Below are 21,473 nucleotides of genomic sequence, written 5' to 3' on the forward strand. Positions count from 1 at the left end.
TGCACAATTAGCACAAATCAGAAGCAGATTACGTTCTCTAATAAACAATGTGAATAAACAAAGTGCATATGAGAGTATTGTCTACACTGTGAAATGCTCTGAATTTTTTTTTTTAAATGAAAACTCCAAACACAAACTATATTAGAACCTATAATACTTAATACAGTACATGGGATGAAGGTTGAGAAGATGAAAGAAATTATTTCTTGACATTAAACTCGAATTTATATAGGTCACTAATTAGCATGAATTGAGATGGGTCATTAATTATCTTAACTGTCATCTTTTCAATAGAGTCTTACAGGGACACTGCCCTAGATGTGGGCACAATATTTATTGGTAAAGCAATTTCAGATGTGACCAGCTGTTCGGAAGAAAAGTAACCCAAGAGATAAAGAGAAAACCAAAGTTCTTTAGATGCAAAGGAAGCAATATTTGTGATGTGCTTATGCCAAGAGGTTTAGAAGTCAGGGCAATCCTTAATAGAAATGTGTGATCTCAACTAGAAATCTGAGTGTTATCAAAGATAAGCATAGGCACAGAAGAATCTTTTTTGAGAGAAACAAGACAGGACTAAGTTTCAGAAGAACTGAAATTAACCAAGTTACCTTTTCCTCAGTGGAAAATTACCTGCAGATCAGCAATTAAAGAATTGGTAGTGGATATTCGAGAAGTTCAAACTATTTGTGCAGGGGAAGGTGTGTCAAACTTGAAGTTGGAATACAATATGCTATCATCATTAAAACTATGGATAGGATTTCCAGTCAATGGACAAAGGTCATTATATACAAAAGAAAAAACTCAAACTTGGGAAACACCAGCATTAGCAGAGAAGTAGTAGTAGTAGTGGCATGCGATGCAAGAAAGCAAGTGTATAAGCTTATGCAGCATCAGCTAAAAAAAAAAAAAAAAAAAAAATTCATACAACCATTCCCTCTAAATGCTGTGTGAATTTTTTTTTTTAGAAGACAGAAGATGTTTTTTGTTTGTTTTTGGTTTTTTATTGGCGCATTGGCAGCTGTGGCCATAATGCGCCAAGACTATGCAATATTTAAAAGTTTAAATTCTCGGTGACCTAATTAGTTAGGTCACCATGTCCAGATAAATAATAACAAATATATAAAAATTAAATCAATAAAGAGATAACAATAACAAATTTTAAATACAATTAAAAACTTTTATTGATTTAAAATAGCTAAAAACAGCAGACACGTTGTCATTGTCGGATAAAATCTGACTGAGTGTATAAGGCTCAGTCAGATGACTAAAAGCGGTAAAACGGGTGAAGACAGAAGACAGAGCCTATCTACCATCACCTGCAATGGGCAGTAGTCAGAGAGAGAGAGAGATCTGGATAATCAATTACAAAAGAGAGCTGATAATCCATAAAATGGAGGCTTATTTAAAAAGCCTTTATGCCAAACATGATCAAAAGCTTTGGAACTGTCAGGTGCAACTGCTTGAGTTTTGCCAACCTTTTCCACTGAATCTGTCCACAGATATATAACATAAGACAAAATTTCACCAACGGATCGGACACAGAAAGAATCCATATTAGCGATCATTGATCAGATGGGAGGTTTCAAGAGTTGGCAGTTGATGGATTTCTCTATTAATTTAGGAGTAGAAGTAAGTGCAATGGGGGTGATCTGTTACAATTTTTAGGAACTGGCTGGATATGAGCAAATTTCCAAGTTGAAAGAAAAACACAACTGGACTAAGAAAGTGTAAAAAGGTGACACAGAACAGGAGTAAGTCAGGAGCACTGGTTATGATAATGAGCAGAGAAATACCATTAGGATGTGGAGCTTTCTTAGCATCAAGCTTTTCAAACTTCTGGCACCTTTTTGATGGAAGAGACCGCAGGAGGCACTGAGTGGAATGTACTGGGAGAGATAGGAGGAGGTGGTGGTTTACCAAGACAGTTAATATAAGAGTTATAAGAAAAGTACAATTTTAGTAAGTAGTAATGGGAAGTACAAAGCTAAATATCTTTAGCTTAGTACTTAGCTAAAGATAGTTAACAGATATGTACTTATCATACTCAGCTAAAGATATTTAGCTGAGGTGACAACAGGACCATCAGGTTTGGACAAAGGTGAGATTACAGATGGGCAAAAGTTGCAGCCAACAGTTTTGACAAGAGACCACAATGCTCATCTACCATTTGTGCAAGAATCAAATTTTTACACTTAGCCTGTTTAAAATCTAGTATGGACTGATTATTAACTGCTTTACAATTGTTGCAGGCTTTGGTGTAGGCAGAAAATTAATCTGGAGGTTTGGATATAAGATGATTGTGATATATAACATATTTATCTTTAACAACCTTAGCACTTTTACTGGAAGGCCAAGGCTGGATTAGATTTTAATGTGGAGTGTGGCATAAAGGATTTCATTCTTAAAAGAATAATTTCACTGATACGATCTGAGCAAACATTCACATCAGAAGATTTAAAACAGTAATCCGACCAAGGAAAAGAATAGAAACATCACAGATCATTCCAATTTGCAAGGATGTCACAAAATTGTGATCTGAGGTGCTTAGAGGACCACTCAACTCGACTGTGTACCTAAAAAGATTGTTCGTGGGAAAAAGATCTAGCATACTGACCACCGGGGTACATATGACTAGAAAACAGAAGACAGTTGGAGTTGTGAATGTGAAAATCATCAAGGAAAGTTGGAATGGAGAAAGTCAAGTTCAAAGAAAGGAAGTCAAACAATTCACAGTGATTGCTGATATACACACAAGTACCACCATTGAAGCAAAAGGACTCATACAGCGAATAATTAGGACAACTGAGATTGTGGTTGAATCAATTGATCAGTAGAATTCTGTCAAAAAAAAAGTAATTGGGATTTGGTAGACTACAGGTGGAAATGGACATCATTGAGTTGGAACTGACACCACATATTTGAGAAATGAATGAGAAAGTGTCTGGAAGGTTTAGATTGTTTCACAGATATAAGTAAAGGTATGGCTATTAAACATGAATCTTGCAATGAAATAAATATTTTGTACCTTACAAGTTATTCCTTTCAAAATAATTGCCCTGAGCTTGCACACACTATTCCATAGATTTCTTACAAGCACAGAAACATTTCTGGAAGTCATCTTCTGTAAGCACTTTTAACACTTCAGTCATTTTTTTAATGTCTTCAATGGACTGAAAATGGGTTCTCTTAGGTATACTTTTCAGTTTAGGGAAGGGGGGAAAATCACAAGAAGCAAGGTCTGGCGAGTGGGTGCGTGTTCACACAAGGATTTGTGATTTGTTTTTTGGCCACAAACTGGCAAAGAGAGAGAGTGCGTTGTGTGCTGGAGCATAGTCTTGATGGAGCATTCCACCATTCTTCCACAATTCGTGTCTCTTCCTTCGAATTTTTTTACACAGCCGTGTAAGAACTTCAATATACTATATTTGATTAACAGTCTAATTTGGCAGGCCATACTCAATCATAATAATTCCTTTAATATTGAAGAAAACAAGAAGCATGGTTTTCATTTTTCATTTTGACATTTTTGGTTTTTTTTTTTTTTTATCTGGGGGATTGTTTTGTCTTCCATTGCATTGACTGTCTTTTAATTTCTCGGTTTTACTGAAACAGATAACTTTCACTGCAAGTAATTACAGAACTCTGAAAGTCTGGATCTTCAATTTTTTTTATTTTTTTAAATACCTTCACAAACTTGGAGTCTTCTCATTCTTTGATCTTTATTCAAAATTTTTGAAACTATCTTGGTAAAACTCCTTTCTTATGCCTAAATTTTAGTTAAAATTTGTCTAACTGTTTCTTTGTCCATAGAGTTTTGATGCAACCATTCTAATGCTTAAACGACAATCACTAATAATCAACTTCCTTACCCAGTCCACATTTTCATCAATTTTCATATATATCGGATGGCCTGGTCATTTATCATCTTCCATATTATCTCTTCCTTTTAAAAATATTTTATGCCACTCACACACTAATAAATTTGAATTTGAAAGTGTCTGCAATTCTGCACAGAAAGAATAGGAGGGAGTACACAATGAGAGTCTTGTCAATTAATTTGGCCCTGGACTGTGCAAGGCTTATGGGGTCGAAGTTTTCTCAGTGTGGTCTGTGCTTCTTAACAGGAGAGACTGCTGCTACAGGGATGGGATACACTTAAATAGAAGGGGTGCAAGAATATTTGCTGATGCTAACAAGGCAGTGTTAGGTGGGTCACAAATCTGCTAGCTTAGGAGGATTCACAGACTAAAAGATTAGCAGTAGTTGCAGGTAGAGGTGAAAGTGATCCTTGCACTGCTTCTTATTATATTGGAGGGTGGGGTGCTGGGGTTTTCAGGGAATGGTGGGGGTTATCACGGAACAAATAAATATATGGGCTGTGTTAGGCTAAACTAAGATTAAGAATAGGTGCATGTATACTTGCATGTACACCTATGCTAGGAGTATAGTAAATAATTTTGATGAACTTGAAGTGCTGGTGAAGACATCAAAGATGGATCCTTGTTGGGATATCAGAGACATGGCATCACACAGATATAAGCAGTGCAGAATTGGAATTTGGGGAGTACAATTTGTACAGAAAGGATAGACAGGATAGGAAGGGAGTAGGGGTTATGCTATTAGTTAAGAAATACATAAAATCTAAGGAAGTGCATCCAGTTGACATAGATGGTCAGTGCAATGCTGAGTCAGTTTGGTGTGACATAAGTATTGGTAAACCAAAAATGAGAGTAAGATTGTGTTGTAGGCCTAATTACTCTGACGAGTACAACTAACTCTACAGAGAAAGAGTGGGCCAGTAAATCAGAATGTCTAATAATGTTTGGATTTTATCTTCCCAGATATTGACTGGACTTTGTGGGTTGGTCACTCGCACACTAGCAAGACTTTTGTAGCTTACTGGATGGTTGTTTTCTAAAACAGCACATTCGGAAGGCAACCAGAGGAAGTAATACTCTTCATCTGGTTATCAGCACTGATTCTTCATGCCTTAAGAATCTGTAGATAAAGGAACCACTAAGTGTGAGTGATCACAGTGTACTGATGTGGGATTTACTTAAATATATAATTACCATCAGGGATAAAGGGAAGGGTTTTTTGTTTCCGTAAAGGTGATAACAGTGGTCTCAGAGAGTTTTTAAATTCTGTACACCGAACCCTGGGGAACTCCACTAATAACATTATTCCGCGAAGAGCAGTGTCCACTGATTGCCATTCTCTGTCCTCTCCCACTCAACCATCCCTTTATCTATTGTAGCAACTTACCTTTAATATTTCATACCTCTCTTTCCATACCTCTCCAATTTGTACAGCAGTCTTCCATGAGCAACAGTATCAAAAGCTTTCCTGAAATCCATGAATAAATATGATATCAAAATTATTTTTGGCATTCAGTTTCTTTGTGACCACATCATAGTATCCAATCAAATTGGTGAGACAAGACCTCCCTTTAACAAACTCATGCTGTGTCTTAACTATTATTGCAGACTTGTCTAGATGATCCTGCAATGCCTCTTTAACCAGTTATTCCATTACTTTACCTGGAACACAAGTTAAACTAACAGGTCTATAGTTACTTGTGTCACCCTTTGAACTGCCTTTCTGAATTTGTGATACATTTACACACCTCCAGTCCATGGAGATTTCCCGAGTCCAAGGAAGCTCTCATAATTACGGCTAAGGGTTTGCTTACTTCCTTTGCTGCCTCCTTTAATATAAATGGATAGATCCCGTCCACTCCAGGTGCCTTTTTTATGTTTAACTTCAACAATTTCTCCCCCACTTTGCTCTCAATTATTACAAAATCACTTAGCTCCCTCTTAGAGTTTGATAAACTTCTGGCACTCCCATCATTGAATAACTCCTGATGTGTGAATGTTGATGCAAAATACTCATTCAGTTTATCAGTAACCTGAGCATTATCATCAATAGTCAACCCATCCATATTAAGTGGTCCAATCTGATTCATCCATTTCCTTCTGTAGTTTACATAAGTAAAGAACTCTTTGCTGTTTTTCTTTGCATCATTTGACAAAGATTCCTCGTACTCTGCCTTTACCTGCCTAACCTCCTTTGTGACTTGATTACAGACTAGTTTATATCTGCCATAGGCTTCTGTGTCACCTGATAATTTATATGCATCCCATACATTTTTCTTCTCTGCCAAGAGCCTCATTAGTCCATCTGACACCCATTTAGGCCTAAACTTTGAACAGTATTTCTTAGTTGGAATGAAAAGCCTAGTAGCCTTCAAAATTAAGTTCCTGAAGGCTTCCCATTTAGAATTCAAATTGGCAGCATCATTAGTTGATCCCACTTTACAGAATTTAAAAATGGTCTGAGACCCCTGTGGTCACCTTTACGAAAGCAAAAGTCCTTCCCTTTAGCCTTGATGGCATTTCCCACATCAGTAAATTTTGATCACTGTCACCCAACGGTTCCTTTATCTGCAAATTCTTAATGTAAGAATAATCAATGCTGATGATCAGCTCAAGAGTATTTCTCCCCCTGGTTGCCTCTTGAACATATTGCTGTAGAAAACAGTCATCCAATAAATCCGCAAAAGTCTTGCTAGTGTGCAAGTGACTAATACAGAAGTTCCAGTCAATATCTGGAAAGTTAAAATTCCCCATTATAAGACATTCTGATTTACTGGCCCACTCTATTTCTCTGCACAACTGCTCATTATATTCATCAGATTCATTAGGCCTATAACACACACCTACTCTCGTTTTTCCTTTCCCAGTGCTTATGTCACATCATTGCAATGTTGTGCAATGTCACAACATTCCACTGTCTCCATATCAAATGGAAGCACTTACATAGACTTGTGTTTCTAAACTAACAGCATAACCCCCCCCTGCCTTCCTGTCCCGTCTATCCTTTCTGTACACATTGTACTCCAAAATCCAATTCTGTGTAGCACCACGTCTCTGATATTCCGACAATACCTGCCTTTAATGTCTTGACTAGCACTTCAAGCTCATCAAATTTATTAACTATACTCCTAGCATTGGTGTACATGCAAGTATACATGCACCTGTTTCTACTTTTAGTTACCCTAAACACAGCCCATGTATTTATTTGTCCCACTATGACTCCCAGCAGTCCTGGAAATCTCCATTGCTTTGCTTTCTAGACTGCAGCTCATTCTAATAGAAGCAGTGCAAGAATCACTTTTGCCTCTACCTGAAGCCAATGTTAACCTTTTAGTCTGTGTATCCCCCCAAACTAGCAGTTTTCTGACCCACCTAACACTACCTCGATAGCATCAGCAAATATTCTTGCATCCTTTCTATTTAAGTGTAGAAGCAGTCTCTCCTGTCAACAGGTACAGACCAGGCTGAAAAAAAATTCTACCTCTTCAGCCTTGCACAATCTCTCCAGGTCTGAATTGATTGTCAAGGCTCTCATCATATACTCCCTCCTATCGTGTCTGGGCAGAATTGCAGACATTTTCACATTCAACCCTAACTTGCGACTTTTTTTTCAATATTGAACTGTAATTGTTGAGTAAATCTGCACATTTCTTACTCTTAACGCCATTAGTTCCAATGTGTACAACAATATCACCTTTTGTGCCCTTAAAAATGATATCTGCTCTACAATGTCATCAACTTTTGCCCCTGGCAGAATACCCTGGTCCTGTTCCACCTATCCTTCTAGCATAGTATATTTCCCGTCTCCCTGACAATAGAGTCATCAAACAATAACTAGTTCCTTTTGGGACCAGCACATTCTGCCATGCAGATTGCCTCTGTGTTGCCTGGTGGGCCCCTCATATTAATTTATTTGAGGGCATTTACCCTACACCTCAAGCTCTCATAGACATCCATCAGAACGCTGAGTTGGCGCCTAATTTCTTGACACTTTAGGCATCTAGCACACACACACGCGCACACACACGCGCACGCACACACACACACACACACCCTTCTTGGCTAGTCCAGTTTTAGGAAGTTCCGCAAACATTTCACACTTCGCACATTTTTTGAGACTGAGATGGGTTGGACAATCGCCCACTTCATTTCTCTCCCAAGTCACAGCACTCTCACTAGTCTATGATCTTTGCTTTTCAGCTCTAGTCTGGGTCATGATTTCCATTTAAATACAATTTAATTAACAATGAAATTTAATAAGATTAATAATATTTTTGATATTAATTGATAATACTATAATAAGCTAACAGATTCCTAATTGAGTGCTTCGTATTATGCTATCTAGTTTTACTTTATACCTTACACTATCAGTTCAAGATATATATACATTATGCTATTTCTCATTGACTACAATATGGCAACTATTTAAACAATATTGGTGCCAACACCAGGAGTCGTAACTTCCAAAAATCACTAGCTAAATTCAAATTAAGAAGCTAATGAATGCAACTAAACCTATTTAATATCTCTGTAAAACACAATGCAGTATGTTAATTAATGGAGATATGGTAAAAATTAAAAATACTTATCCCTTTATAGCAGCCAAAATTTCACCGACTCTGATACTTTTATACACAAGTGCATTCAAACACATAGAATTCATATGGTAGATATAAGCTAGTCTGTAATCAAGTCACAAAAGAGGTAAGGAAAGGAAATTCAGACTGCAGGAAATATTTGGCAAAGGATGCTAAGAAAAACAGCAAGAACTTCTTTAGTTATATAAACTCTAGAAGGAAGGGGATGAATCAGATTGGTCCACTTGATATACAAAGGGTACTAGGAAAGTTTTGCAATATGACGCAACAATGAATCACAGGAAGCTGCTTGTTGCTGCATGTTGAGACATGTTCATACGTGCATAGTAGCCGCCGTGCCAAGTCGATGGGCTCAGTTATTCATTAGTAGTGAGAGTGTAAAGTGCTTGCGATGGCATCGTGATCACGAAATGAGATAAGGACAGTTTTGCGGTATAATTTCGTGCGTGGTTTAACCATAGACCAGTGCTTAGAAGAAATGACTCTTGCACTAGATGATGATTGTCCACATCGTACAACGATATTCAGGTGGTATAGAGAATTCCAAAGGGGAAATTTCACTCTGGAGGATTCTGAGAGGCCGGGAAGGCCACGAACGTCAGTTACGGAGGAAAACGTTACTGCTGTGAGGAAAATGCTTGACGAAAACAGGCGAGTGACCTACCAACAGATAGAGGATACTTTGGGCCTAAATGCACCAGCAATTCGTTCGATTCTGCAAGATCATTTGCACGTGAAGAAACTTTGTTCTCTCTGGGTGCCGCATCAACTGACTGAAGAGCAGATGACACGACGTGTGACTCGGTGCCGGGAGATGTTAAAAAAGTTTGATAAGGGACAATCTCGGTATGTGAACAACATCGTGACAGGTGACGAGACTTGGCTGTACTATTACGATCTGCCGACCAAGGCTCAAAACAAAGTTTGGGTCTTTGATGATGACGACACATCCGTAATTGTCAGAAAATCCCGATCTGTAAAGAAGAAAATGATAGCTGTATTTTTCAAATCGAGTGGAATTGTGGAACGTGTCGTTTTGGACACGCAGAAGACAGTCACAGCTAAGTGGTATACTGAACAATGCCTGCCTAAAGTCATTGGATCTATGAAGAACCTGCGGCCAAAGTCAAGAATGGACACCTGGTACCTCCATCACGATAATGCTGCAGTTCACCGCGCCAAAGCCTGCACCGAATATTTGACCACGACAGGACTGAAACTTCTCGAGCACCCTCCCTACAGTCCAGACCTTGCTCCCTGCGACTTTGTACTGTTCCCGCATGTGAAAATGAAGCTAAAAGGGAGGCGGTTTTCCAGTGATGAGGACCTTCTACGGGCTTGGGACAACGAGTGTGCTTTACTCCCTAGTGAAACTTGGCAGAACTGGTTTAAAGATTGGTTTCGGAGGATGGAGAGGTGTATTGAATGTAGAGGAAATTACTTTGAAAAAATTAAATAAACAAAGCTGTATTGCAAAACTTTCCTAGTACCCTTTGTAGATGGTTCGAGCGTTGATGATCCTGCTCAGAGTGCATTTACATTCACACATGAGGAGTTATTAAGGGAGGAGAATGCCAAAGGATTTTTTCCAACTGTAACAGGGTGCTTAATGGTTTTCTAATAACTGAGAGCAAAGCGGAGGAGAAACTGTTGAAGTTAAACATAAGAAAGGCACATGGGGTGGATGGAATCTATCCAGTTATATTAAAGGAGGCAGCAAAAGTAGTATGCAAACCCTTAGCTATAATTATGAGAGCATCCTTGAACTCAGGGGAAGTACCCACGGACTGGAGATGTGCAAATGTATTGCCAATTCTGAAAGGGGAATATAAGGGTGACACAAGTAGTTACAGACCAGTCAGTTTAACTTCTGTTCCGGGGATGAAAATAGTGGAGTCTAGACAAGACTGCAGTAATAATTCAGACACATCATGGGTTTGTTAAGGGAAAGTCTTGCTGACAAATTTGATTAGATACTATGATGTGGTTACAAAGGAACTGGATGCAAAAAATAATTTTGATATCATATACTTGGATTTCAGGAAAGCTTTTGGCACTGTTGCACATGGAAGACAACTGTACATAATGGATCAGTATAGTACTAAGGGCAAGTTACCAAAATGGATACTGTTCTTCATGCAATGTTATTATGGAGTCCCCCAGGGTTCGGTGTTGAGCCCATTGTTGTTTTATATATTTATCAATGATATTGATGAAGGTATATCAGGCTTAATCTGAAAGTTTTCAGATGATACAAAGGTTGGCAGGATTGTTAACGACAGTAATGGCAGTGTGCTACTGCAACAGGATCTAGAAAAGTTGGGGAAATGGGCTGAGAAGTGGCAACTGAAGTTTAATATTGACAAATGCAAAGTACTGCATATTGCCATAAGTAACCCTAGAGTAATGTACCAACTGTGCGGTACTACACTTAGGGTGGTAGAAAATGAAAGAGACCTGGGAGTAATTGTGCAGTCAGATATGAAGTTTTCTGATCACTGTAGACAGGCTACCAGATTAGGTCATGGGGCATTGTCAACGATATACAGGAATTTTGCTTGTAGGGAAAAGGAGATGATTATCCCTTTGTATAAGAAAATGGTCAGGTCATGCCTTGAGTACTGCGTACATGTTGGAGAACTCATTTTAGGAAGGACGTAGAGTTGCTAGAACAAATACAGAGAAGGGTAACAAGATTGGTGAGGGGAACGAAGGGGTGCTCTTACAAAGAAAGGCTTAAGTTCTGCCAACTGCAGTGTCTGGAGACTAGGCACCTGCAAGGTGATCTGATTGAGGTGTATAAGGGCTTGAATGGATTGAGCAGGCTCAATGCTGATGGTATTCTTCCTCTTGCTCAGATTACAAACCTGATGGGGTATAAATTCAAATTGAGGAAAGACAGTTCTAGGACAGATGTGTGGTAATTTGCCTTTAGCGAGCGGGTTGTTGATTGCTGGAACAAACTTCCAACTGTCGTTGTGGAAGTTGATAGCTTAAATAAATTTAAGGAGGAACTCAACAAACGTTTAGAGGGAATAGCTGTGTGAAATGGTGTATTTTATTATTTTGTTTTGGCTAATGCTAAAACGCAAGCTCTTGTATCTTCCCCATAAACTTAATGTAACAACTCGAAACTTCCGTTGGTGATTTCTTTAGTTTTGTTAAAAATTTAAGGTTAATTTGTTTGATTCCTTTGTCATTTTTCTGGCAAACTGCAAAAACACAAGGTCATGAACACCTATCTCACTACATAGCGAATGAGCATATTGGAACATGATTTGGTAAACAATCGGGGAAAGATTCAAGGTCAACTGGTGTTCTTTTGTTTCACAGGTGGCACTTGGTGGTGTGTACTGACAGCATGTAAGTCTCATTATTTAATAGCCACACCTTGTAAGTTTGTTCTATTAGTTTGACTATTCATGATGAATGAAGTAAGAAATTTTTGGATTTGTTTGCAAATGCATTGTATTCTACCCCACCTGCAAAATCACATCTACATACAAAACAAATATGTAACCTTCATCAGACTTTTCAATACCTGAATGATCTTGCACATATCTTCTGAAATTTTCAGGTAATATTTCTTTGGCAACTTACTGAAGGATGTTGTTAATTACTTTTGCACTGTGCCAGTATAATGAGACAGCACTGTAATCAGTCACATGTTAATGAGAAGAATGCTAAGTGATTATTGCATTGTAAATTTAAGATACATCTTGCAATTTAGACTAGCTGAACTGACAGCAATTCATTAAATAAAAATAAGCAGAAATTATCAGAATTTAAAAATTTAAATTCTTCTTTTAAAAAAATCTGAAGTTAACAATTTTGATTTCCCCCCCTAATTCACCCTAGGTCTTTTTCCTTTAAACTACTCTGAGTTTTGTGCTATCCAAGTGTTAGTATTAGTAGCTGAAATGATGCAAAGAAGTGAGCTTAAACAGCACCAATAAAAAATAAATAAATCACAATAAAAATAAAAAATAGTAAAAACTACCAACCCTGTTATTATTCTAGGATTACTGATATTCAAATGCAATACCTTGCAGCATTTAGGTATTATTATCATTTTATCTGTGTTATATTATTACCTGAATCTTCTCGAAGTAACATTCTTTGATTTACTCTTTGATATCCAGTCTCTTGACCAATGCGAGATCATAAAATTCTACTTCTAGTCTGATGTCATGCCTGTATGCTCCATTATTGTACTGTTATCTATTTGCATTCAATATAAAAAATCTGAAAAGTTAAACTGATGTTTATTGGTGTTCATATTCAATTATCAACGACAGGTTGTAGCACCCCCCCCACCTTCAGGCCTCTTTCAGTTTGGATGTCATGGTGCCATGAGACGGCAATTTTGATTATGAAATCTGTTTACCCACTGTGCTCGCTCAATTATTGTACTGTCATCTATTTATGCTTCATATAAAAAAATCTGAGAAGCTGTTCATATTCAATTCTTCCCCCACCTTCTTCAAATCTGGTTGCAACTAGCACAACTATCGGTGTTTCCGATAGTGAATTTTGTTTTCCCGTGCACTGCCTGATGTTACATTCAATTGTTACCGGCAGTTGGCACTTTTTTTTAGTCCTCTTCCAGTCCAATGTTGCAGGTGTTGCAACTGTCAGTGTTTTCCTGATATGCTGGCACAATTATTATACTGCTATCCATTTATATTTCATATAAACGATCTGAAAAACTAAATCAATGTTTATTGATGTTTATATTCAATTGTTAACAGCCAACAGTATTATTTCTTTCAGCGTAGAAGTCACAGAATAACTTCTACTCAGCATTTAAACATGCTGTCAAGGTCTCATAAAGGCCATTCTAATGATAAAATAAATGTGGACTTCTTCAAACAATATCTGTTTTAAAAAAAAAACAAAAAACAAACTTACATAGTTAGATAGATAAAATTTAAGGAAGCCAACTGCAAAAATCAAATATGTTTGTTGAGGATCAATTTTAGTCACAATTGGTATGCAAAAGGTTAAAAAATCTTTACAAATGGATTGAAAACTAAACAATAAGGTAACACAAAATTTCCTTTTTTCCCCTCGACTGGAGAGCATATTTAAAATTGTTTCTGATATCTGTGTTGTAAAATAGACTGCTCTAAAAAAAATAAATAAAAAAGAAATTTCTATTTATACTTGTTACAGTCATCCTAGTTGGAGGAGTTCACAACTTCACTGCAACTGTACTGCAGGCAATATACCAATGGAAGAGCTGACATTCCTGTTTCCTTGTATGTTATGCCAGGACTACAGAAATGACAGACAACCACAAGTTACTTTTCAACCACCACAAAAGAGACACCAACTTTATTATCTGATGAAAAAACAAACAATTTATCCTGCTTCAACATGTTACAAAGGAGAATTCAATTTCTGCAACAGGCAACTTAAGGTTATCTATCAGAGATAATATTCAAGAATAAATTTTTGAATATTATCATTAAGTATATACTGAAGCCAGTCTCTTCTGTTTTTATGACCAAACCACTACATTTATTACTTCTCTCCAACAATAACCCACAGTCTTGTACAAGCATATCCAAAAATTTCACTTCATAATATGTTACTCCCCATCCTAGATTTTAATTTTTAACTCATCTATATCAATGAATCATCAGGTAAACTAATGGAACAAACTTACCTGCAAAAAAGAATTAATGCTCCCAAAAAACAAGCCAATTCATTTCACAAATATTCACAGTCTCACTTCTAATCTCAATTATGATCTATTCCTCCAAGTATTACTACTACTACTAAATTTTCCTGAGAGAATCTCAAAAATCTGTTTCCTCAACCACTGCTTTTCATTTGTTCCAATTACTTTCTCTAAGGTTTTTTCCACTTTAAAAGTAGTACTCTTGCATATGTCTACTCTGATATACCTTGTCCAATTCTTACCAATCTGGATCACTTTGTTTTAATCCCCATTGGCTCAAAATCAATTTTAATATAAGAAGCTTATTGCTGCAAGACATGTTTATGGACAGGGTTCCCTCTCTCCCTCCAAATAGCTTGTGAGTGGTACATTTCATAGAAAGCTTCTTTTTTTTTTTTTTTGAGACATTATACATCTTTGATATACATTAACTACCTTAGTCTACAAAATCACTGCAAAAAAAAAAAAAAAAAAAAAACCTATGATTAATCCTAATTGCACTTCACTATCTTTTCCCATCCTATTTATATGTATCATAAATCAAGATTGCTATCCACTGTTCTACTTTTTTGACAGTGATACAGTAATAATGAAATGCATTGTAAGACAAAATATTCTGATGTTTCTGCTAAGTACATGCATTAAAATAGAAGTACAGTAAAAACCATCAACATTTCTGAACAGTTAATGATTATTATGATTTCGTTATAAGCTATAATGAAATCATACTTGAAGGATTCGTATTTACAAATACAATATCAGTTAAATTTCCAAAATTACTTACAATCAGCTCTCATGCCCATTGCAAGGCACTTCTGAAGACGGCAATACTGACATCGGTTCCTGTGATGTTTTGTAACTTCACAGTCTCTGTTACCTCGGCATGCATACCCTAACTGCTTACGTATACTTCGCTTAAAAAATCCTTTACAACCCTCACAGCTTATTGCCCCATAATGACGACCTGTAACAATAATGATGACAAATGGCTGCTGTTAGTTAATTAGTATAACACATAGAGGAAAATATTATTACAGAAACTCAAAGATGTATATTACGACATTCTTTTTATGTTCACATGTACAGAGAAAGTCACAAATCGACAGAAATGATAATAAAAATCACTTCCTGAGTTAAAGCAAATTAAAATAAATACATCTATGTTCTTTCTTGATGGATATGCATCCAATTCTTGCAAAGGATATTTTTCTTGGTATATTCTTCTCACAATTGCAAACTGTTCACTGATTCTGGAATAGCATGAAATCATTTACTTAGTAGTAGTTTGTCTTAATATTATTAAAGGCAGAGTGATGTAAGAACATATAAAAGTCTTAAAAATGCCACCTGGTTTCATCCAGCTATAGGTCCAACCTTCTCTAAAATGTACATAAGCTTTGTAAATTCCACATGATTGAGATGGCAACTGTTCCAACAGTTAATAACATCTAGCCAGATGAAAAATTTTTGATATCTAGTGTCCAACTATTCTTTCTTAATTTAATAAATGCCCTCCATTTTGTGTTTGAACTAAAAAAACTCATCCTTGCCAGTATATGGATGTCATCACTTGTCACTCATTTAGAGAGATGCGGGTTTGAATCCCAATCAGAGACTGGAGGAATGCTGAAAGCCATTGTTACACACACACACACACACACACACACACACACACACACACACACACACACACACACACACACACACACACACACACACACACACACACACACACACACACACACACACAGAACAACATATAGAGCATTAAATGCTAATGCATTATATAAATAATAACAGCTATAGTAATAATAGCAGCAAAATAAAAATAAAAAAGAAACTATCTACCACTATCTAATTTATTCAAGCTTTTTAAAGTCTTAAATACTATTACCAAGTCACCATTTAGGCATCACATCTTGAGACTTTGCAGCCAACAAAAAAAGGTTTCCTATACAGAAATAATCTCCGATTTCAAAATATAAGAGAGATGAAGTCCAATTCTTTCTACTAATGTACTATAATATAAACTTAGATCATTTATATTATATTATATTAACTGAACAGTTTGATGTGAGCGTCGGGTGATGAAATTTCCTACGAAAAGGTATGGTAATCTATCTTACATTTTAGAAATAATCTCCTTATAACCAATAACTGACCTTGCTGCTCTTCGCAGCACCTTTTCCAGTAGATCCATAATCTTCCTAAAATGGGAACATTATGCAATCCAAACTTGTTTGCATTACTTAAAGTTCAATCTAACCAATATTTTAAATAAGTGAAAAATTACTTCTTTGTTTCCACTAGAAAAATTTGGGCACATACTAAATAAAACAAAGCATGCTATTTGGCAGGTTTTCTACACTAGTGAAAAAAAATCTTGTGTTATATTCTACAATTACTCCAGATTTTTCCTTATCAATTACCTTTAATTTGTTGCGTCCAAAATAATAATGATATCTGGGATTATTATTATCCAAATGGATATCTTATCTTTATCAGTAGTGTAATTCAGAACAATTAAATAATTTATATAAGTCTTGTTGAAGCAGCATCCTTTGTGACTATCATTTATTTATCATCTTTATTTCATCAAAAAACTCTGATATCAAGACTAATTCCAAAGTTTACATGATATGCTTCTTCAATTCAATTAGCAAATATCAAAAACAAGAGCTAAGCTATGGGATCCCTCCCCCCACAACTTATGATCTCAATCCACTTTTTTTTTTTTTTTTTTTTTTTCATGTAAACCCCGAACACGAGAGGTATTAGAACCTATAGTACTTAGTACCATGCTTGGGTTGGACGCTGAGAAGACAAAAGAAGATATTGGACCTGAACTTCTGTAGACTGTAATTTTCAGGAAACACATATGAAGGAAGTTTGTTCCAGAAAATGGAAGTTGAATGAATAAACGAGAGAGATGAAAAGTTGGTCCTGTGAGATTGAAGTTGGACAGTAAATGGATGTTGGCTGGTCATGGCATGTGTTCGGACTGTTTTGAAACAGAGAGAATGGGAATTATAGAAACCAATTCAGAACAGTGCCCATGGAAATATCTGTAGAAAAGGCATGCAGTAGAAACAGCATGTCTATGAGACAGCAAGTGGAGAGACTTGGTTAGATATGTATCATTAATTAACCTAACTGCCCCTTCTGAACAGAATCAAGAAGCCTGAGATATGTTTTTGGGGCACCACCCCAGATGTGGGAACAATATTCCATGGTAGGGTGGATTTGCGATTTGTAAAGAGTGAACAGCTGTTTGGAAGAAAAGTAACGCCGAGAGCGAAAGAGAAAACCAAGTTTTTTTAGATGCAGAGGAAGCAATATTTGTAATGTGCTTGTGCCAAGAGAGATTAGAAGTCAGGGTAATCCCCAAAAGAGATATCATTTTTCCTAGAAATCGAGTCACCAAAGATAAGCATAGGAGAAGAAGAATCCGTTTTGCGATATATAAGACAAGACTGAGTTTTAGAAGGGTTGAAATCAACTAAGTTGTCTTTGCCCCACTGGAGAATTACCTGAAGATCGGCATTTCAGGAATTGGTAGTGGATATGTGAGAAGTTGAAGCTGATTCAGCAGGACAAGGTTTCTCAAAATGGAAAGTGGAATGCAATGTGCTATCATCGGCAAAACTATGGATAGGATTTCCAGTCAATGGAAAAAGGTCATTAATATACAAGAGCAAAAGAGTGGGGGAAAAAACTTAACCTTGGGGGACACCGGCATTAGTGGAGAAGTTAGAAGACAGAGAGCTGTCTACCATCACCCTCAGTGAGCAATCCGAGAGAAAACTGGATAATCAATTACAAAAAACAGTTGACAACCCATAAGATGGAAGCTTGTTTAGAAGACCTTTATGCCAAACATGATCGAAAGCCTTTGAGATATCAAGAGCAACTGCTTGTGTTTCACCGAACTTTTCCATTGAATTAGTCCATAAATGGGTAACATAAGCCAGAATATCACCAGTGGATCAACACTGACGGAATCCATACTGGCGATCGTTGATCAAACAGAAGGTTTCTAAGTAGTTTCAGAGTTCGCAGTTAATTGATTTCTTCATTACTTTAGAAAGAGTAGAAGTAATTGCAATGGGATGATAATTGGATGGGAGGGATTGGAGGCTGAGAAGACATTAGGAACTGGCTGGATATGAGCAAATTTATAAGCAGAAGGAAAAATACCTTTGGAAAAAGAAAGCGAAAAAAGACGGCAAAGAAAAGGAGTAAGTTCAGGATCACAGGTTTTGAGAACAAGTGAAGAAATACCATCGTCAAGATCCTTCTGACATCCTTTTGACGGAAGACTACAGAAGGCATTGAATGGAGCGTGCTGGAAATGGTGGGAGGAGTTTTACCAAGATCGTTAATACATGAGTTGGAAGAAAAATGGGATGCTAGCAAGTCAGATTTATTCTTGGCTGAAGTGACAACAGAACCATCTGGTTTTGGACAGAGGTGGGAGCAGAGATGGCCAAAAGTTGCGGCCAATAGCTTTGGCAAGAGACCAGAATGCTCGGCTACCATTAGGGCAAGAAGCAAGTTTTCTACTCTTAGCCTGTTCAAACTCTAGTTTGGACTGATTACTAACTGCTTTACAATTGTTGCGAGCTTTGGTGTAGGCAGAAAATGAAACTGAAGAATTAGAAACAAGCCAATTACGATATGCAACGTTCTTCTCTTGAACAGCCTTAGCACATGTATTGTAAAACCAGGGTTTAGATAAAGGACAAGATTTTAAAATGCAGTGTGGAATAAAGGATTCCATTCCTGCAAGAATAATTTCACGGACACCATCTGAGCAAACGCTGACATCAGAAATTTTGAAACAGTAATCTGACCAAGGAAAAGAAGAAAAGAAATCTTGCAGGTCATTCCATTTTGCATTCTTGTAATGCCAAAAAATACGAGGTTGGGAATGGCCATGAGATAAAGGCTCCATTGGAGAAGAGACAATCACCAAGTTGTGATCTGAGATGCCTAAACGACCTTTCACTTCGACCGTGTACTTAGAAGGGTTATTTGTGAGAAAAAGATCAAGCGTGTTGGCTGTATGGTTAGGATTGTCCAATATTCTTGTAGGTAAATGAACATTCTGTGCAAGGTCATTAGTAATTGCAAAAGCCTCAGCATGGAGGAGAGATTGTTGAGGATAAACATAAAAAAGGCACCTGGGGTGGATGGGATCTATCCAGTTATATTAAAGGAGGCAGCAAAGGAAGTAAGCAAACCCCTAGCCATAATTATGAGAGCTTCTTTGGATCAGGGGAGGTACCATAGACTGGAGATGTGCAAATGTAACCCCAATTCACAAAGGAGGATCAAAGGCCGACACAAGTAATTAATTGGAGGCAAATTGCTGCTATGGATAAGGGGATGGTTGAGTGGCAGAAGACAGAGAGTGGTAATCAATGGACACTGCTCAACGTGGACTAATGTTATTAGTGGAGTTCCTCAGGGTTCAGTGTTGGGTCCGTTGTTGTTTTCGGTGTTTATGAATGATATTGATGATGATATATCAAGTTTAATGTCCAAGTTTGCAGATGATACAAAGGTTGGCAGGGTTGTTAAGGACACTACTGACGCTATGCTGCTGCAACAGGATCTGGAAAGGTTGAACATGGGCTGAGAGGTGGCAAATGAAGTTTAACATTGACAAATGTAAAGTACTATATATGGGAAACAGTAACCACAGAGCAACGTATCAACTCTGCGGTACTACACTGACAGTGGTGGAGAATGAAAAGGACCTGGGGGTAATTGTGCAGGCAGATATGAAGTTCTCTGAGCAGTGCAGACGAGCTGCAAGAGTAGCTCATGGTGTCTTGTCAATGATATACAAGAATTTTTCTAGCAGGGATAAGGAGGTGATTATTCCCTTGTATTAGGCAATGGTTAGGCCACATCTTGAGTTCTGTATACAGATCTGGAAGCCTCATTTCAAGAAGGATGTAGAGCTGCTGGAACGGGTACAGAGAAGGGCAACAAGATTAGTGAATGGAACAAAGGGTTGCTCTTACGAAGAAAGGCTTAAGTTTTGCAAATTACAGAGTCTGGAGACTAGGCACCGGCGAGGTGATCTGATAGAGGTGTATAAGGCTTTGAATGGTTTGAGAATGCTCAATGCCAATGGGATTCTTCATCTTGCTCAGAATAATCACCTCAGAGGGCATAAATTCGAATTGAGGAAGGACGGATGTCGGATAGATGTGCGGAAATTTGCCTTTGGCCAGCGGGTGGTTGGTTGGTGGAACCGACTTCCATCACTTGTTGTTGAAGTTGATAGCCTAAACAAATTTAAGGCTCAACTGGACAGGTATTTCGAACGAACGGAGGGGTGAAATGGGAGTGGTGTGTTTTTTTTTTTTTTTTGGCTGATGCTGAATAAGCTTGCTTTCTTGCATCATATGCCTCTACTAATGCTAATGCTAATCTCGACCAGCTGGGTCGGTGTGACTAGAAAACAGAAGCCAGCTGGAGTTATGAACATTATAATCACCAAAGAAAATTAGCCCACTGTTAGAAAAGTTAGACTGGACAAAGTCAAGTTGCAAAGAGAGGAAGTCAAAGAGCTCCAAGTGATTAGTGGAGTTGGGAGAATGGTAGAGACAACAAATGAATTTGATATAATGAGGTAGAGAGATTTTAAGCCAGAGATGATCGAAAAGAGGAGATTCCAAATTACCAAGTCTCTGACAGGGAATATCGGAATGGACATATGTACAAGTATCACTTTTGAGGTGAAAAGAATCATACAGTGAATAATTTGGGCAGCTGAGATGAGCAGTAGTTGAATCAACTGATAACTGAGACTCTTTCAGAAAAAGTACAAGGGGATTGGCAGACTGCAAGTGGAAATGGACATAGTTGAGATTAGAATTGAGACCACGTATATTTGTGAAATGAATTAGGAAATGTTTCGGAGATTTATATTCACAGATAAGTTTACTATATTAGTTTGACAATTCATGGTGTATTCAATAGTAAGAAAAAGTGTGTGGAACATGCTGTATGTAGTAGCATGTGTATGAGCTTATGCAGCATCAGCAAAAAAAAAAAAAAAAAAAATCACACCATTCCCTCCAAATGCCTGTCCAGTTCCGCCTTAAATTTATTCAACTTATCAACTTCCACAATGGCAGATGGAAGTTTGTTCCAGCAATTAACCATCCGCTGGCTAAAGGCAAATTTCCGCACATCTATTCTACATCTGTCTTTTCTTAATTTGAATTTATGCCCCCTTAGGTTCGTAATCTGAACAAGTGGAAGGATTCCATCAGAATTCAGTGTGCTCAACCC

At 37.3% G+C, this 21,473-nt stretch overlaps 1 protein-coding gene across 4 annotated transcripts in view; it reads right to left on the bottom strand.

Moving 5' to 3' along the window:
- The window catches only part of LOC150091209 (nuclear receptor subfamily 2 group C member 2-like), a 595,426-nt gene that overhangs the window by 264,029 nt on the left and 309,924 nt on the right, over positions 1-21,473 (bottom strand). For all 4 annotated transcript variants that reach the window (XM_090374734.1, XM_090374740.1, XM_090374722.1 and 1 more), the window contains one exon: positions 14,947-15,126. In XM_090374734.1, the coding sequence (XP_090230860.1) occupies positions 14,947-15,126 (180 nt within the window). The remainder of the gene's footprint in view (positions 1-14,946; positions 15,127-21,473) is intronic.

Source organism: Mastigoproctus giganteus, chromosome 1 (assembly GCF_048544385.1).
Source record: "Mastigoproctus giganteus isolate SK-2022 chromosome 1, ASM4854438v1, whole genome shotgun sequence".
NCBI classification, from domain to species: Eukaryota; Metazoa; Arthropoda; class Arachnida; order Uropygi; family Thelyphonidae; genus Mastigoproctus; species Mastigoproctus giganteus.